General features: G+C 44.3%; 1 protein-coding gene across 4 annotated transcripts in view; it reads right to left on the bottom strand.

Moving 5' to 3' along the window:
• The window catches only part of CRTC1 (CREB regulated transcription coactivator 1), a 48,317-nt gene that overhangs the window by 20,589 nt on the left and 9,395 nt on the right, over nt 1-18,333 (bottom strand). For 3 of the 4 annotated variants that reach the window (XM_079328444.1, XM_079328443.1, XM_079328441.1), the window contains exons 2-6: nt 9,051-9,167; nt 7,571-7,618; nt 4,800-4,945; nt 2,388-2,441; nt 389-483 (exon numbers count right to left, since the gene is read on the bottom strand). In XM_079328444.1, coding sequence (XP_079184570.1) covers nt 389-483; nt 2,388-2,441; nt 4,800-4,945; nt 7,571-7,618; nt 9,051-9,167 — 460 coding nt within the window. The remainder of the gene's footprint in view (nt 1-388; nt 484-2,387; nt 2,442-4,799; nt 4,946-7,570; nt 7,619-9,050; nt 9,168-18,333) is intronic. The other variant, XM_079328442.1, reaches the window with a different exon arrangement.

Below are 18,333 nucleotides of genomic sequence, written 5' to 3'. Positions count from 1 at the left end.
GTTTGGGATTGTTTGGGATTGTTTGGGATTGTTTATGATGCTGGGGATGCTCCTGAGGATCCCCAGCATTAAACCCAGAGTGAAACCTCTGCTCCTGTCCCTGACTGAAATCCTGGGAATTCCAGGCTGCTCCAGCAGCTCCTCCTGAGCTCTGGGAGTGCTGAGAACTCACCAGCCCAGAGGATCCTCCCCAGGGCAGGAATGACAAAATTTGGGGCTCAGGAAAAAGTTTCCCTTTGATTTGTGTTGCTTTCCCTGCATTTCAGCACCCAGAAATGTGAATGTGATCCTGTTGTGTTCAGCACTCCTAAATTTTACAAGCACATGGAGTCCAATCTGTGGGATTTCATTGTTATAAATGTTTTTATCCCTCTTTTTTTCTGCTCACCTCTTTTCTGCTGCATGTCCTGTGAGCCTCCTGAAAAGGATTCCTGCTGAGCTGGAGTCATGGTGCTCTGGTGCAAGGCAGAATCAGAATTTGTCCTGAGAGAAAGCAAAACCCACAATATTTTTATTGTCAGCTTCACTAAATAAAAGAATTTTCCTCTCAGATAAAAGGCAACAACTGAGTAAAATCTCAATGTTGTGCATTAAAACCCAAAAATCTCTGTATGGCAGAAACCAGGCAGAATTTCCTTGTGAAAAAATCAATTTGCAGAACAAATTAGTTCAAGTTTGAAGAGCAATTGTTTCAATAATGGGATTGAGAGGAACACAGGATGGATTGGTTGCCCTTGTTAGAACAGAGTTTTATCTGTTTTATTCAGATTAAAGTTGATCAAATAATGCCATTTTTAAGCTGTTTAGCCATAGTTTGGTTATTTTGGTGATTGCAAAACAAACACTCCTGTTGTGGAGATGGGAACTTCTGGATTTTTAATGATTTTAAGGATGTTGACAGATTAAGGATTTAGCTTTAAAAAGGTACTATTAAATTAAGGTATCACTTGCAGACACCTTAACTTTAAAAAGCTCATTTGAAATGAGCACTATTGAATTAAAAACTCCATTTCTGAATTTCAAAAGGCACAATTCCAACCTGTTGCAGCTGGAGGTGCTGCAGTGTCACAGAACACCCCAAACCCCAGAGTGGTGGCACCCAAACCTCCCCAGGATGGTGGCACCCAAATTCCATTTTTGTGGCACCCAAATTCCATTTTTGTGGCACCCAAACCCCAGGTTGTGGCACCCAAACTCCATTTTTGTGGCACCCAAACTCCATTTTTCTGGCACCCAAACTCCAGGATGGTGGCACCCAAACTCCATTTTTGTGGCACCGAAATTCCATTTCTGTGGCACCCAAACTCCATTTTTGTGGCACCCAAATTCCATTTTTGTGGCACCCAAACTCCATTTTTATTGCACCCAAACCCCAGGATGGTGACACCCAAATTCCATTTTTGTGGCACCCAAACTCCATTTTTGTGGCACCCAAATTCCATTTTTGTGGCACCCAAACCCCAGGATGGTGGCACCCAAACTCCATTTTTGTGGCACCCAAACCCCATTTTTGTGGCACCCAAACCCCAGGTTGTGGCACCCAAACTCCATTTTTGTGACACCCAAATTCCATTTTTCTGGCACCCAAACCCCATTTTTGTGGCACCCAAACCCCATTTTTGTGGCACCCAAACTCTATTTTTCTGGCACCCAAACCCCAGGTTGTGGCACCCAAACTCCATTTTTGTGACACCCAAATTCCATTTTTCTGGCACCCAAACCCCATTTTTGTGGCACCAAAACTCCATTTTTCTGGCACCCAAACTCCATTTTTCTGGCACCCAAACCCCATTTTTGTGGCACCCAAACTCCATTTTTGTGGCACCCAAACCCCATTTTTGTGGCACCAAAACTCCATTTTTCTGGCACCCAAACCCCGTTTTTGTGGCACCAAAACTCCATTTTTCTGGCACCCAAACCCCGTTTTTGTGGCACCCAAACTCCATTTTTCTGGCACCCAAACCCCGTTTTTGTGGCACCCAAACTCCATTTTTGTGGCACCCAAACTCCATTTTTGTGGCACCCAAACTCCATTTTTCTGGCACCCAAACCCCCCAGGATGGTGGCACCCAAACCCCCCAGGATGGTGGCACCCAAATCCCATTTTTGTGGCACCCAAACCCCATTTTTGTGGCACCCAAACCCCATTTTTGTGGCACCAAAACTCCATTTTTCTGGCACCCAAACCCCCCAGGATGGTGGCACCCAAACCCCATTTTTGTGGCACCCAAACCCCATTTTTGTGGCACCCAAACCCCATTTTTGTGGCACCCAAACCCCATTTTTCTGGCACCCAAACCCCATTTTTGTGGCACCCAAACCCCCCAGGCTGGTGGCACCCAAACCCCATTTTTGTGGCACCCAAATTCCATTTTTGTGGCACCCACCTCCTCCAGCTGGTGTCTGATGGTGGTGACAGGTACACAGTGCCATAGGGACAGCTGTCCACGTGAATCAGGGTTAAGGCAGCAACACTTCCCACTCCAGCAGGAAATCTTTTCCCAAGAATAATTCCAATTATCCTGTCAGAACCAGGGAACTCACTGATTTTCTGCAGGGAAGTGTAAAAGGATCTCGACCCAAAGTATGATGTGGATGGTTGGAATATGTGAACAGTAAAAATCCTCCCTCCTTTTCATGGATTTCACTCTGGTGCCTCCTGTCACATCCCCTGCAGCCCCATCAATCCCAGCAGATCCTGAACCTGTCAGAAAGGATCAGCTCAGCCCCATCCCCAAATGCCAGAAGGATGAATCAACCTGCACTGAAATGCACCAGGAGCTGCAAAGGAGAATCCTGCCTTGGGTTTGCTCAGCTCTGAAGGGAAACTCCATTTCCCCAAGACAGCCCTGACCTTCCAGGGAACCATGGAATGGTTTGGGGTGGTGAGAGGATCCAGAGCAGGAATCCCACTGTCCCTGTCACCATTCAGTGTCCCCAAACCAACACCACTTGTCACTGGTGTGCACCTAGACACTGAGCCTTTGACCAGAACCCTCTGATCACATCACCCAGCCAATTCCTGATCCAGTTTAGACATGAGAATATCCCATGGGGCAGAAACACCTCACACAAAGCCAGCTGATGATGGCAGCAGAGAAGGCCACCAAATTTACAGGACACCTCTGCACTGAGTGACACCTGCTGGGTGTCCCAGTCCATTCAAGCATCCCTCAGCTCCACGTGGATTATCCCCAGGGAAAGGTGAGGAAAGCTGAATTCCTACAAACAGGAGGGAATTCTGGATTAGGGCAGGGCTTGGGAAAGGCAGTGACACAGAGCTGGGTGAGGAGGGGACAAGGGAGATGTGCCCACCACAGGCAGGGTGAGGTGCCAGCTCTGGTGCCAAGGATGTGTGCAGGAGAAGGGAATTGAGGTGCCAGTGTGCAGGAGAAGGGACAGGGGTGGCAGCCCAGTGCCAAGGATGTGTGCAGCAGGATCTGAGGTGCCAGTGTGCAGAAGAAGGGACAGGGGTGGCAGTGTGCAGAAGAAGGGACAGGGGTGGCAGTGTGCAGCAGGATCAGAGGTGCAGCCAGTGCAAGGATGTGTGCAGGAGAAGGGAGAGAGGTGGTAGTGTGCAGCAGGATCAGGGGGTCAGTGCAGCAGGATCAGGGGGTCAGTGTCTCAGGATCAGGGGGTCAGTGCAGCAGGATCAGGGGGTCAGTGTCTCAGGATCAGGGGGTCAGTGCAGCAGGATCAGGGGGTCAGTGCAGCAGGATCAGGGGGTCAGTGCAGCAGGATCAGGGGGTCAGTGTATCAGGATCAGGGGGGTCAAGGCAGCAGGATCAGGGGGTCAGTGCAGCAGGATCAGGGGTGTCAGTACAGCAGGGACAGGGGTATCAGTGTATCAGGATCAGGGGGTCAGTGTCTCAGGATCAGGGGGTCTGTCTCAGGATCAGGGGGTCAGTGTCTCAGATTCAGGGGGTCAGTGCAGCAGGATCAGGGGGTCAGTGTCTCAGGATCAGGGGGTCAGTGTCTCAGGATCAGGGGGTCAGTGCAGCAGGATCAGGGGGTCAGTGTCTCAGGATCAGGGGGTCAGTGTCTCAGGATCAGGGGGTCAGTGCAGCAGGATCAGGGGGTCAGTGCAGCAGGATCAGGAGGTCAGTGCAGCAGGATCAGGGGGTCAGTGCAGCAGGATCAGGGGGTCAGTGTATCAGGATCAGGGGGTCAGTGTCTCAGGATCAGGGGGTCAGTGTCTCAGGATCAGGGGGTCAGTGTAGCAGGATCAGGGGGTCAGTGCAGCAGGATCAGGGGGTTAGTGTATCAGGATCAGGGGGTCAGTGCAGCAGGATCAGGGGGTCAGTGCAGCAGGATCAGGGGGTCAGTGTCTCAGGATCAGGGGGTCAGTGCAGCAGGATCAGGGGGTCAGTGTCTCAGGATCAGGGGGTCAGTGTCTCAGGATCAGGGGGTCAGTGTCTCAGATTCAGGGGGTCAGTGCAGCAGGATCAGGGGGTCAGTGTCTCAGGATCAGGGGGTCAGTGCAGCAGGATCAGGGGGTCAGTGCAGCAGGATCAGGGGGTCAGTGCAGCAGGATCAGGGGGTCAGTGTATCAGGATCAGGGGGTCAGTGCAGCAGGATCAGGGGGTCAGTGTCTCAGATTCAGGGGGTCAGTGCAGCAGGATCAGGGGGTCAGTGCAGCAGGATCAGGGGGTCAGTGTCTCAGATTCAGGGGGTCAGTGTCTCAGGATCAGGGGGTCAGTGTCTCAGGATCAGGGGGTCAGTGTATCAGGATCAGGGGGTCAGTGCAGCAGGATCAGGGGGTCAGTGCAGCAGGATCAGGGGGTCAGTGCAGGCAGTACAAGGATATCTGGCGGCCGTGCTTGTCCACGGAGAGCGGCCGGCGGTGCGGCGAGCCCAGGCGGTTGCGCTCCCGGTACACTCTGTCCACCAGCCCGTGGTGCCGCGTGGTCCTGCTGGTGTCCAGCGCCGACGACTGGAACGGGGTCTGGGACAGACACAGCCATTAGCCAAGGAAACAGCCCAGCCTGCCACAGCTCCTGCTCCTCCGTGCCAGGCTGGCTCACTCACAGACCCACACTCACGACAAGATGTGCATGTTGGGTGGTTTTGGGTTTTTTCCTCGTACGGCTCTTTGGGAAGCTGTGTCCTGCAGCAGGGCCATGCTGGAGCTGCCCTGGCCTGGCTCGGCGCTGCCCGGGCACCCCTGGCACCCCTGGCACCCCTGGTGAGGTGGCAGGAGCTGCCAGCTGCTGTCCCCATGCCCTTGGTGCAGCATGCAGGGTGCATCCAGAGGAACATGCTGCCATCCCAGGGCAGGAGCTGCAGGCTGAGCTCAGCACTGCCCAGCACACTGCCTGCCCCAGGGCTGCTCTCACCCCTCCTTGCAGCTGATTTATTCCAAGGGGACACTCAGAGAATGAAAAGAAAAAGAAAAGCAGTTTCCTTTCTCCTCTGTCTGATGGTTTGGAAGTGATTTCCAGCTCCTTCAGGTGGGATGATCCCACCTGGGCTCTTATCAGCACCAACATCCTGAGCAGATGATTTCAGAGCAGGAGGATGGCAGGGGAAGGAAGGACAGGGAAGATGAATTCCCAGGCTAAACTGGAAAATTTCCCCATTTTCCACAGCCCTTCCCAGTGCAGAGCTGGGGGGGGGGAACAAAGGAAGTACCGAGGGGTCAATCTCTGCAATTTATGGGTCTCCAGGGAGAAAAATCCTCCCCAGCCTTGCACTCCCTGCCAATGTGAACAGCTTTGCTGAGTCCCTCAACACCATCTGTTTGGAAATCCAAAATTTCCTCCTCCATTCAGGTGCTGCACGTGGCAAATGCACTGTCCTGTCTGCCAAGCCATGAAACCATCTGGCTTCCACATTCATCCCTTTTTTCTTTTTTTTCTTTTTTTTTTTGCTTTTCTTTTTTTTTCCCAAGTGTCAGCTTTGGCTGTTGAAAAGATTATTTCTATAAAGCTTTGCATTTATTTTGAAAGGCTTTGTTTGTATGAACTTTTTAAAGAGCCTTTCTACTATTTTCAACTCTTTTCTCTTCTGCAAATATTGGGCTCCTCACCCTCTCTGCACACACAGGCTGTGTTAACAGAGCTGCAGAGGGGCTGTGGTGTTTATTTTCTCATTTCAGGGCCAACATTTTATATGCAGCAGAATATTTAAGGCAACAGGGGACTAGAAAGGAGCACAGTGACTTTTTACAGGACTCTCAGCATTTTAGTTCAGGGGGGTTTTGCTTCACTTCCTCACTTGGCTGAGAAATCTCAAATAGAATCTCAATTTTAAAGCTTTTAAATTCCAACACGGTGCTTTAATCTCTGCTGCAAGCACTGAACAACAATCCCCACACACAAGTGGGAATATTCATCATTCCAAAGTGACAAAAGGTCTCAAACTCCTCCTTTTTTCTGTTGTTACAGCCCAAAAAGGCAGCAAAATTTACAAATACGTGCCTGGAAGGTCAACAGGAAAAGCAATTTCCTATGTCAGTGGTGTCAGCACAGTGCTGCTAAAAAAGGAGCAGCCAGCCCAGAGCACAGGGAGTGCAGAGCTCACCTGGAATTTCAAGGGAGCATAAAACTATAAAGACAAAAAGATCAATGCAAAACCAGCTATTTTTTAGGGTTTTATCTTTTTTTTTTGGCACAATTTCCTTATTAAAAAGACAATAAAAATGTCATTTGAGTGCAGCAGTGGCACAAATAAAGGTGGAATGTGTCCCAGCTCAGGGTTACAGTTTATAGGAAGGGGTATTTTTGGGGAAATGCTGTTCCCTGGCTTTCCAGATGCCAAAAGAATCCTGAATTTAGGGAACAAAACACACCTGAGGAAGAAATGGGTATCACCTCCAACAGGTCTGACTTAACCCTTCCTATAGAATTTATTCAGGGTCAAACACCAGGACAATGTTCCTGGATTAAAATTACCCATCTCTGCATGGCATAGGGAAAAAAATGGATTAAAAAAACCCAAATTAATAGATTTGAGCATCGATTTTATTGGGGAAAATGAAGAATTAAAAGGTTTCACCCTCCTGAAAAACATTCAAGGGTTTGAGAGCAGACCCAAACCCCCTGCAAGGTATGAAAAAAGCAGCTCAACACAGACAGGAAGGAAAAAGCTCAGTGCTCTGCAAGTGTCCTTTCAGGATTGCTCAGGAAATAAACCCAGGTGAGGTGGGTGGGGGAGGGAAGGAGGAGTGGCACCTACTGCTGCTTGGTATTTTGGTGCCTCCTGGTGCCAAGCAGGATTTGGGAATTCATTCTACCCTTCCCCAGGGGTTGAAACATGCAGGCTGAGTGCACATGCTCAGAGATTGCTGAAACCACAGGCCAAGACTGAATAATCCACTGTCTGCACCAAATCAACCCCCCCCCTGAAAAAAACAAAAAAAAACCCAAAAAAACAACCCAACCAGAAATAACCACATGACAGCAAGTCCAGGGGGAATCTGCACAGGAATTATTTGCATGGCAAAAACCTGGATTTGTGTGGCAGCCCTGCAGTGCTGTGGAGCTGAGAAATGCAGCAGAAATACGTATCCACCTGGGCAAACAGGACCAGTCCTAAATACGTATTTGCACAAACCTAAAAACTTGTTTACCAAAGAGACAGGAACTGCTCCCAAGGTTTCAGCCAGAGCTCCGTTGGGCTGTAAATCAAAGAAGCAGAAGATGCTCAGACACCCAAGGCTCAGCCTCCACACCATCCCAGAGCTGATTGCAGTTCTGATTGCAGCTTCCAATTGCAAAAAAGCTGGGAAGGGTTTTTTTCCCCCCCTCCCCTGTTATAAACACATGGGGTTGTTTTGTTGCTTGTTATCATTTGTTATCTGGAAAAACATCAATTTGTTTTGTTTTGTTTTGTTTTTTTTTTAATTAGTGAGTGCATGAAAAAATATAGAGAACCTCAAGGTTGAAGGATGGTTTGTTTCTGTCTCCTCCTCCAGTCATTCATAAGTTTTTTGAATATTCCCTTTTCAGCAGTCAGGATTAAAACCATCAGTGCACAGATCAAGCACAGAAATATTATTGTTTAAAAGGAATTCTTAACCTCCTTTAACAAAAAGCTAAAGAGAAAAAACTTGAACAGAGCAGACATTGTGGAGTAACACTGACTTCAATCTACTACAAACCTCTGCTCTGTGTTCCCCAAAGAATTCAAGATTAAAATAGATTTTTGCTTCTCCTCCTGCACAAGATTCAAGCTTTTAACCTGCCCAAATTCAGCTGTCTGCACCTATTTGAAGAAGCAGTTAGAGGAGGTCAGCAAGAGTTTCTCCATTTTTATTAAGCAGCCTCCATCAGAAAACCACAAACTGCAGAATTTCCTTCCCACCACATCCTCGAGAGCTCAGCTGCAACTGTGACTGCTCAAAAAAGGAAAAAAAAACCAATACAGAAATTATTTGGAGCGCTCTAAATCAATTAAATTTGAAAATCAGGAGTCCACAAAGGATCCACCAACTAATCCTGTCTTTTATTGACACATTTATTTTATAATATCCTGTGTCCAAACGTGCTTCAAACAGCAAAATATTCAAACTCTGATTTTCTGTTTTAGCAAAATATTCACCTGAAACTGATTTTCTGTTTTAGCAAAATATTCACCTGAAACTCTGATTTTCTGTTTAAGGTGCATCATTCCTGGAGTCACAAAACCCAGCCAGGACATTCTTACATTTCCTTTCCAGCCAGCCCAAAACCAAGTGATTATTCTGTTACCACTTTTTGTCCCACTGCTTTTCTCCTCTCCCAAAATTCCTCCCACAGACCATGCACATCAATTCCTCCACTCCCCAGCTCCCAATATCACCTTTATTTCCTCCCATTTTGCTTTGAATTTACAGCATCTTCCCAAATTTCATTAGGAATTGCATCTCTCAGAGTATTCCTGGGATTCCAGTGATAGGAGAACTAAAATTTACCACAATCAACATCAAAAAAAAAAAAAATAACCCACACTCATGCCAAACTCATCAGAAATGTTTAAAGCAGAGTGTTGCCTTCTGGGATTTCACACCAGCATCCAAGCACAGAATTGATCAGCAAATCCAAGGAAAAAACTGGAAATTGTGGACTCACCTGGAAGGGGAGATCCATGGCACTGTTCCCAATCTGGTTCACATTTGGCAATGACCCCCCATAGTACTGGCCACGACTCTGCCCCAGTTGCAAATATTGGGTTTTCTGCAGCTGTAGCTGAAAGAAAAGGAAGAGGAAAATAATAATTTCAACTGTTTTAACCAGCACAACTCAATACTGTGATCACTGAGAATGGAAATCATTAAAAGGCATCAATCCAACTTTTACAAAGGAGGGTTGACCTTCTGCACAAGTTTCTTGCAGCAGGAAAAGTCCTGGAGAAAGGGCAGGGAGAGATTCCCAGGGAAAAGGCAGAGGCAGGATTTCAAATAAAGGACACAGAAAACTCCTTCAGCCAAGGAGGGACCAAACCTGAGAATTCCCTGTGGGACAGGGACAGGTGGAAATGGAGGGGAAGCTCTGCAAAGCTCCACTGAACTCCAGGGGTTTGCCCAGAGCTGGAGACATTTCTGGGTGTTTATATGGGATGCTGAGGGGTGCTCTGGGATGTTTTGGGATTTTCAGGGATGCTCAGAGATGTTCAGGAATGCTCATGGATATTCAGGAATGTTTAGGGATGATCAGGAATGTTCAGGGATGGTCATGGATATGTAGGGATGCTTGGGGATTTTCAGGAATGTTTAGGGATGCTCAGGGATATTCAGGAATGCTCAGGGATGCTCAGGATATTCAGGAATACTCAGGGATGCTCAGGAATGTTCAGGGATGCTCAGGGATTTTCAGTGATGCTCTGGAGTGCTCAGGGATGCTCTGGAATGCTCAGGGATGCTCTGGAATGCTCAGGGATGTTCAGTGATGCTCTGGAATGTTCAGGGATGCTCAGGGATGCTCAGGGATGTTCAGGGGTGCTCTGGAATGCTCAGGGATGTTCAGTGATGCTCACGGATGCTCTGGAATGCTCTGGAATGCTCAGGGATGCTCAGGGATTTTCAGTGATGCTCTGGAGTGCTCAGGGATGCTCTGGAATGTTCAGGGATGTTCAGGGATGCTCAGGGATGCTCTGGAATGCTCAGGGATGCTCAGGGATGCTCTGGAATGCTCAGGGATGTTCAGTGATGCTCACGGATGCTCTGGAATGCTCTGGAATGCTCAGGGATGTTCAGTGATGCTCAGGAATGCTCAGGGATGCTCAGGGATGCTCTGGAATGTTCAGGGATGCTCAGGGATGCTCAGGAATGCTCAGGGATGCTCAGGGATGCTCAGGGATGTTCAGTGATGCTCAGGGATGCTCAGGAATGCTCAGGGATGCTCAGGGATGTTCAGTGATGCTCAGGGATGCTCAGGGATGCTCTGGAATGTTCAGGGATGCTCAGGGATGCTCAGGAATGCTCAGGGATGCTCAGGGGTGCTCTGGAATGCTCAGGGATGTTCAGTGATGCTCAGGGATGCTCAGAGGAGCTATGGGATGCTCTGGAATGTTCAGGGATGCTCAGGGGTGCTCAGAGGAGCTATGGGATGCTCTGGAATGTTCAGTGATGCTCAGTGATGCTCAGGGATGCTCTGGAATGTTCAGGGATGCTCAGTGATGCTCAGGGATGCTCAGAGGAGCTATGGGATGCTCTGGAATGCTCAGGGATGCTCAGAGGAGCTATGGGATGCTCTGGAATGTTCAGGGATGCTCAGGGATGCTCAGGGATGCTCAGAGGAGCTATGGGATGCTCTGGAATGCTCGGGGATGCTCAGGGATGCTCAGGGATGCTCAGAGGAGCTATGGGATGCTCTGGAATGTTCAGGGATGCTCAGGGATGCTCTGGAATGCTCAGGGATGCTCAGGGGTGCTCAGAGTGCCCACACCACACTGCCAGCACCAGGCAGGATGCAGAGAAAAGGCTCAGCCTGTTCATTCCACACCAGCACTGTGTGGAGCAGCCATGGAGGATCAGAGAATTGCAGAATGATTTGGGCTGGAAATGACCCTAAAGATCAGCTCATCCCAGCCCTGCCATGGGGACACCTCCCACCATCCCAGGCTGCCCCAGCTGCTCTGGGAATTCCATCCCAGGGAGGAATTTTCATATTAAAATAGTTCCTGAATAAAAGCTCACCCCGAGGACAGCTCACATCCAAACAATTCCTAGAAAACTCAAATATCTTTTCTTCACAGAATTTCCCTGAGAAGCCACCAATTTCCAACAGCACAGACAGTTAAAATCTCTGTGCTAGAGCTGAGGGACCAAACTAATCCTGATTTAGGAGATGAAACCTCTCCACAGAATCCCAGAATCACTGAGCTGGGAAAACAGCTCCAAGATTTGCCAGGGTGCAAGGGTAAAACACCACCCACAAAGCAGCTGAAGGGTTTGTTTTTTCCTTAAAAAAAAAAAAAAAAGGCAGCTAATCCCCTCAGGCTGAAGATTTATAAACCAATTCTCAGTTTTCCCTATCAAATAGCTCAGAAAGATCCCATGAAAGGAGCAGGAAAGGCCCTTTTGGCTTTATTTTTTTGCCACACAATTCCTGAAGCAAGATGTGAAATGAGAGAAACCTTGTGCTGGTATCACTTAATGAGTCAGAGCACAAAAAGCACAATATCAGAACTAGCTGTGCTTTTTCTCTGGCCCCTGAATATGTTTTTGTTGTTTAAAAAAAAATTAAAATTAAAAAAAAAAGCCTTTGTGGGATTTGAGCCAAACACTGAAGTAACTATTTCAACAGGTGTTGGTTGAGGAGGGGGGTGGCTTTGTGGGGTTTTTTTAGGATTTGGGGTTTTTTTTTTGGGTTTTTTTGGTTTTTTTCTTAGGATATTCCCACCATCAACAGCTGCCACTTGCAATCTGGGCAGATCAAGGGGAAGCAGAGCAGGATTTGTGTCCTGAGCTCCTCCCAAATTTGGGTTTTTCACTTGGTTTGAATGGTAGGAGGTTGTTGTTGTTGTTCCAGTGAACCTTCTCAGCATAAAAAATAAAAATAAATTAAAAAGCTGCAGATTTCTCAGAGATACATCAGTATGAGGAAGGAATCACAAATTAATAAGAGAAAATCTCCAAACACCCAGATTTTGGCTCCTCAAGGGAATCCTGTTCTGTTAATCATCCAAAATCCACATTGAAATTTGAAAAACTCAACACTTGCTACTGAAATAATTATTAAAATTAATACATATTCAAATAATTGCTCCTTTATGAACCCACCCTGAAAACTGCCTGGGATTTCTTTAATTCAGTGAGGAAGGAATCACAAATAAAAGAGAAAATCCTGGTAAACCAAGGAAAAGGGAATTTCTGTTTTAATTCCAATTTTAATTCCAGCAGCTGCTGCTGCCTTCCCACATCCCCAACTTGAAAATTAAAATCAGTAATGAGCAACAAATAAATGAAGGTTGGGAAGATTTTTGGGATTTTTAATCTCTGTAATCTTGGGAGAATACTGATTGTTTTTATAATTTTATCGTGTTTTGGATAATTTATTGCAAATAATTACAAATATTTCCATTATTTCCATGTTGCTGATATAAATTCACCCATGTTGTTATCAGACAGTTCAAGAGGTGGCAGAAGAGATGGATTTTTTTTATTTTAATTTCCCATGTAATTAAAAATTACTATTACGAAATCAAAAATCCAGAATAATTAGGAAATTAAATATTATTTAATTCCACCCCACTACCCCAGGTTGCTCCAGGACACTTGCAAAGATGAAAAATCCATAATTTCTCTGTCTCCACCCTTTAGGAAAAACAAGATGCTGTGCCTAAAATGAAATTTTTGCACCTTGAGAGGTGCAGCAGGCACAACAAAAAAAGAAAAAAAACAAAAACTTTTTCTTAATAGGAAATTTAAAGGAATTTCTGAGTGCTCACCAGATTAATTTATTAATTCATTAATTTAACTCAACTCTGCAGCTTTTCCATTTCTCTGTCAGGTGGCCAAAAGCAGCTGAAAATAAGATTTTGGGGAGGAAAAGGAAGGGGTTTTTTTTGTTCTCCTAAACATCAGATCCAAATGGAATCTGTAATTTTCCTTCCACCAGCCTCTTATTCCACTTAACTCAAAATCACTTTTTTTTTTCTTCAAAATCCATTTTATTCACAAAAAAAAATATATAATTTTGTATGTGATATATATATTTCTATGTAATATATATATATATCTATTTCATATATATAATATATCTATTTCATATATATAATATCTCTATTTCATATATAATATATATTTTTTCATATATATAATATATCTATTTCATATCTATAATATCTCTATTTCATATATAATATATATTTTTTTCATATATATAATATATCTATTTCATATCTATAATATCTCTATTTCATATCTAGAATATATAAAATAAATCAATTTTTTTTCATTTAGGTCACCATTTGCTGGACACCCAGCTGTGTTTGTAGGGAGAGATTCAATTTCTACAACGAAAAAAAAAATAAATAAAAACCCTAAATACAAATCCAGTTTTCCTACAGACTTTCTAATATAAAAATGTGAATTCAATGAAGCATTTATTAAGAATTCAATGCTTTAAATTCTTGCCTGAAAAAATTCTGAATAAATTACAAATTTATGGGGAGAATTTATTGGGAAGTTTGGTGGGTTTGGCACGTAAATCAACCTAAATCCACTGGAAATGTTTTTTTTTTTTGAAATATCTTTTTTAACAGATGAGATTTGGATTGGCAGAACGATAATAAAAGGGTGGAGTGTCCGTTTGATAAAACCTCAGATATCTGATGACTACAGGAAGCAAAGATTTTTTGATAACAATTTTTTTTACTGCCTTGCACTTTCCATATCAAGCTTTCTTATAATTTCATTTTTTTTTCCCCTTTAAAAAATAAAAAAAACCAAACCTTCCTCTTCAGCACCTCCAGCTTAATAAAACCAGGATTCAAATTAGAAAAAAAAAAATTATTAAAGCTTAATTAGGACTTCAGTTCTGCTGGAAAAATTTAATGGGGGTTTATTATTGGGAAAACCCATTGTGCTGAGCAGAGTTGGAGCAGAATTTACCTAAGAATTGCAAACAAAATTGGAGAAATTTTGGATTTTTGTGCTGAGAGGAAGCAGAAGGAAAAAAAAAATCTGTTCTGGTTTGTCTCTGCAGTTGGAATTAAACAGCAAATCAAAGAAAAGCTGCCATCCCAGTGGGATTGGTGCCTTCAAAAGGGATTTTTCTCCCCATTCACAACCCTGGTGTTGATAAGAAAAGCAAATAAAAGCTTAAAAAGAAAGAGACTTTAACAGGAATTTAATAATTCCAGTTTAGATTTAGTGGCAGAGCTGCAAATCACCTCATTAACTCTTTAATTCTTGTAAAAGTTCTTTAAGGTGCCAAAAAAATCTCCAGATTTTGGCTCCTCAAGGGAATCCTATTCTGTTAATCATCTAAAATTTACATTGAAATTTGAAAAACTCAATATTTGCAGCTCAAATAATTAGGAAAATTAATACATATTCAAATAATTGCTCGTTTATGAACCCACCCTGAAAACTGCCTGGGATTTCTTTAATTCAGTGAGGAAGGAATCACAAATAAAAGAGAAAATCCTGGTAAACCAAGGAAAAGGGAATTTCTGTTTTAATTCCAATTTTAATTCCAGCAGCTGCTGCTGCCTTCCCACATTCCCCAACTTGAAAATTAAAATCAGTAATGAGCAACAAATAAATGAAGGTTGGGAAGACTTTTGGACGTTTTAATCTCTGTAATCTTGGGAGAATACTGATTGTTTTTATAATTTTATCGTGTTTTGCAAATAATTACAAATACTTCCATTATTTACATGTTACTGATATAAATTCAGATAGTTCAAGAGGTGGGTGAAGAGATGGATTTTTAAGTTGTGCTTTTTATTTTAATTTCCCATGTAATTAAAAATAACTATTGTGAAATCAAACAACAGCAATTTTTTCACTTCAGCAGGCACCTGTAATATGTAAATAATGGAATTTATATTCCATGCCCTGAGAAATGAGGGAAATCCATTTTCTGGTGCAAAGGTTCATGTTTGAAACTTTCTTTTGGAGCACCTCAGAGGAAAAACAAGGTGTGATAAGAGAAAAGCACAGCTCAAATTGTGTGATAAACCAGGCTGATCCTCCAGGAAAGGGCTTGAGACAGAGGAGATAAAAAAGATCTGAAATTCCAGCCAGGTGAGCAGGCTGCTGAACTGAGAGAGAAAAATGGGGGCTCTGAAATGCCAGAGAGTACCTGGGGAACACCTGAGAGTGATTTCTTGGGAATAATCTACATTTCAGAGGGAATGGGAATAATGGGAATAATGGGAATAATGGGAATAATGGGAATAATGGGAATAATGGGAATAATGGGAAATGGAAATGGGGATGGGAATAATGGGAATGGGGAATGGGGAATGGGAAATGGGGATGGAAATGGGAAATGGGAATAATGGGAATGGGGAATGGGAATAATGGGAATAATGGGAATAATGGGAATAATGGGAATAATGGGAATAATGGGAATGGGGATGGGAATAATGGGAATGGGAATAATGGGAAATGGGGATGGAAATGGGAAATGGGAATAATGGGAATGGGGAATGGGAAATGGGAATGGGAATAATGGGAAATGGGAAATGGGAATGGGAATAATGGGAAATGGGGAATGGAAATGGGGAATGGGGATAATGGGAATGGAGATGGGAATGGGAATAATGGGAATGGGGAATGGGAATAATGGAAATGGGAATAATGGGAAATGGGGATGGGAATAATGGGAAATGGGAAATGGGGATGGGAAATGGGAAATGAATGGGGAATGGGAATAATGGGATATGGAGATGGGGAAGGGGAATGGGGATGGGGGAATGGGATTGGGGATGGGAAATGGGAATAATGGGAAATGGGAAACAGAAATGGGGAACGGGGATGGGAATAATGGGAAATGGAGATGGGGATGGAAATAATGAGAAATGGGTAATGGGATTGGGGATGGGAATGGGGATGGAAATGAGGAATGGGAAATGGGGAATGGGGAATGGGGATGAGGATGGGAATAGGAACAGGGAATAGGATTGGGAATGGGATTGGGAATGAGAATAGGAAATGGGAAGGGGATGCAGGGGCAGCCCCCTGACTCCCCCCAGGCTCTTGGCAGGACACAGAGCAGAGGAGCCCGTGCCTGTCTCTGCCTGGGCTGTCACACCCAGCAAGGGGCAGGTTTCCAGAGTCACTGATTTCCTGCAGTTCCCAGCCCTGCTCCAAGAGCAGCAGAGGCTCCAAAGGCACAGCTGTTCCTCCCAGGAAGGAGGGGAAAGGAAATGAAGGCTGAAGTTGGGAGGAAAGGGATAATCCACAGTGAGAGCAGCTGCTCTGCCTGCCTCGCTTGGGACCTCAGGGATTCCAGCAGCAGCTTGGAACAAAATGTTTTGCAACAGTTTGGGGTTAGATTTTTTTGGGGTTTTTTTTTTTTTAATTTTCAAGGTGTTTTTAATGTCATAAAAGTGAAGATTTGAAGGTTGGTTCTGGACAGAGCACTGAGGACAAGTTCCCCTGAGTGCCTGTGCCAATCCTTCCCAAGGATCTTGGTGTCCTGGAGAGATGAATTTTGCAGGGAATGGGACAAGCAAAGCCAAAACAGGAAGCCAAATGTCTACTAGAAACCAAGTGAAAATTACCCCAAAAAAACCTGCAGACATTTGGGATGAACTGGAGGTGACCCCAGGCTCGTGGAACTGCTACATCATTGTTTACTCCTCCAGCACCACAAGTGTCACTCCAGCCACTTTGAAGGATTTGTTCCATTATCCCATCCCCGTGGCAGGACACAAACACAACTCTCAGGCCAAGCAAATGCAGCCAGGAAGAACAAAAATGCAGGAAAAGGCCAAAAAAAAAAGCATTTTTGTTGCTGTTTTACTTTTTTTTTCTTAAGGGAAGGAAGCTGTTGTAATATCTTGGAATTTAGCAGCAGTTTTGTTTCTGCCACTGAGATATTTCCCAAGCAACTCCTTGCTCAGAGCTGAGTGAGAACACAGCCTTGATTTTCAGGGATTTTCATTTTCACTCCCAATCCACTAAAACACCCAAATTTTCTACAAAAATTAACAACAAAATGGGAGGTGACACCTCCAAGGAGCAGTGCTGCTGCCTGGGATTGTCCCAGCTCCCACCAGCTCAGCACAAAGGGGAAAAGCAAAATTCTCCTTTTCTACCTCCTGGAATGAAACAGGAGCTCCATGAAAAAATCAAGTGGGATTCAAAAAAAGGTGTTTTCATCATGAGAATAATGAAAAGTGCCAGGCAGCTGAGTGGAGACTTTCTAAACCTGATTATTTTTAAGGTTACCTGATAGAATTGCTTCAATCCTGCACTTCCAGGGGCTTCCCAGGAAAATCCTGAGCTCAAAAGCTGCAACACCTGCAGGAGGCCCCTGCAGCTGCTGCAAAAACTCTCCAAAAATGAAGACAAAACTGCAAATTCTGTGCTCTGACACAGGGGAAGGAGAAGTTTTTATCTCCAATCTGTGATAACCTGAGGATTTGGGACTAAAATCATTGATTTTTGCAGGCTGCATGTCCAGGAAGGAGAATTGAGAGGATTATTTCTTTGTTATCATCAAACTTTGGGCACTTGGGTGACTCGTGGAGAACAGGAGACAAAGCAAAGCCAGAAAGGAACCCCAAAAAAAAAACCCAGAAAAAAAACCCCAAAAAGCAGAGACACAGCCCCACCCCACACAGCACTCACTATAAAACAATCTAAAATGGATTTATCACAGAAAAGTCAGAATCAACCTAAAATAAATTTATTACAGAATACATTGAGTTAAAAGGGACACATTAGGATCCAGCTAAAATGAATTTATCACAGAACAGGATGAGTTAGAAGGGACCCATGAGAATCAACCTAAAATGAATTTATTACAGAATACACTGAGTTAAAAAGGACCCATCAGGATCAAGCTAAAATAAATTTATTACAGAATGCACTGAGTTTTAAAGGGTCCATGAGGATCAAGTTAAAATAAATTTCTTACAGAATACACTGAGTTAAAAGGGATCCATCAGGATGAAGCCAAAATAAATTTATTACAGAAAAGGCTGAGTTAGAAGGGACCCACGAGGATCAAGCTAAAATAAATTTCTTACAGAATACTCTGAGTTTTAAGGGATCCATGAGGATCAAGTTAAAATAAATTTATTACAGAATACTCTGAGTTAAAAGGGATCCATGAGGATCAAGTTAAAATAAATTTATTAAGAATACACTGAGTTTTAAGGGATCCATCAGGATCAAGCTAAAATGAATTTATTAAGAATACACTGAGTTTTAAGGGATCATGAGGATCA

This window comes from Erithacus rubecula, assembly GCF_903797595.1.
Source record: "Erithacus rubecula genome assembly, chromosome: 28".
Classification (NCBI taxonomy): Eukaryota; Metazoa; Chordata; class Aves; order Passeriformes; family Muscicapidae; genus Erithacus; species Erithacus rubecula.
Note: the sequence above shows the minus strand (reverse complement) of the source record. Positions and strands in the feature narration are given on the sequence as shown.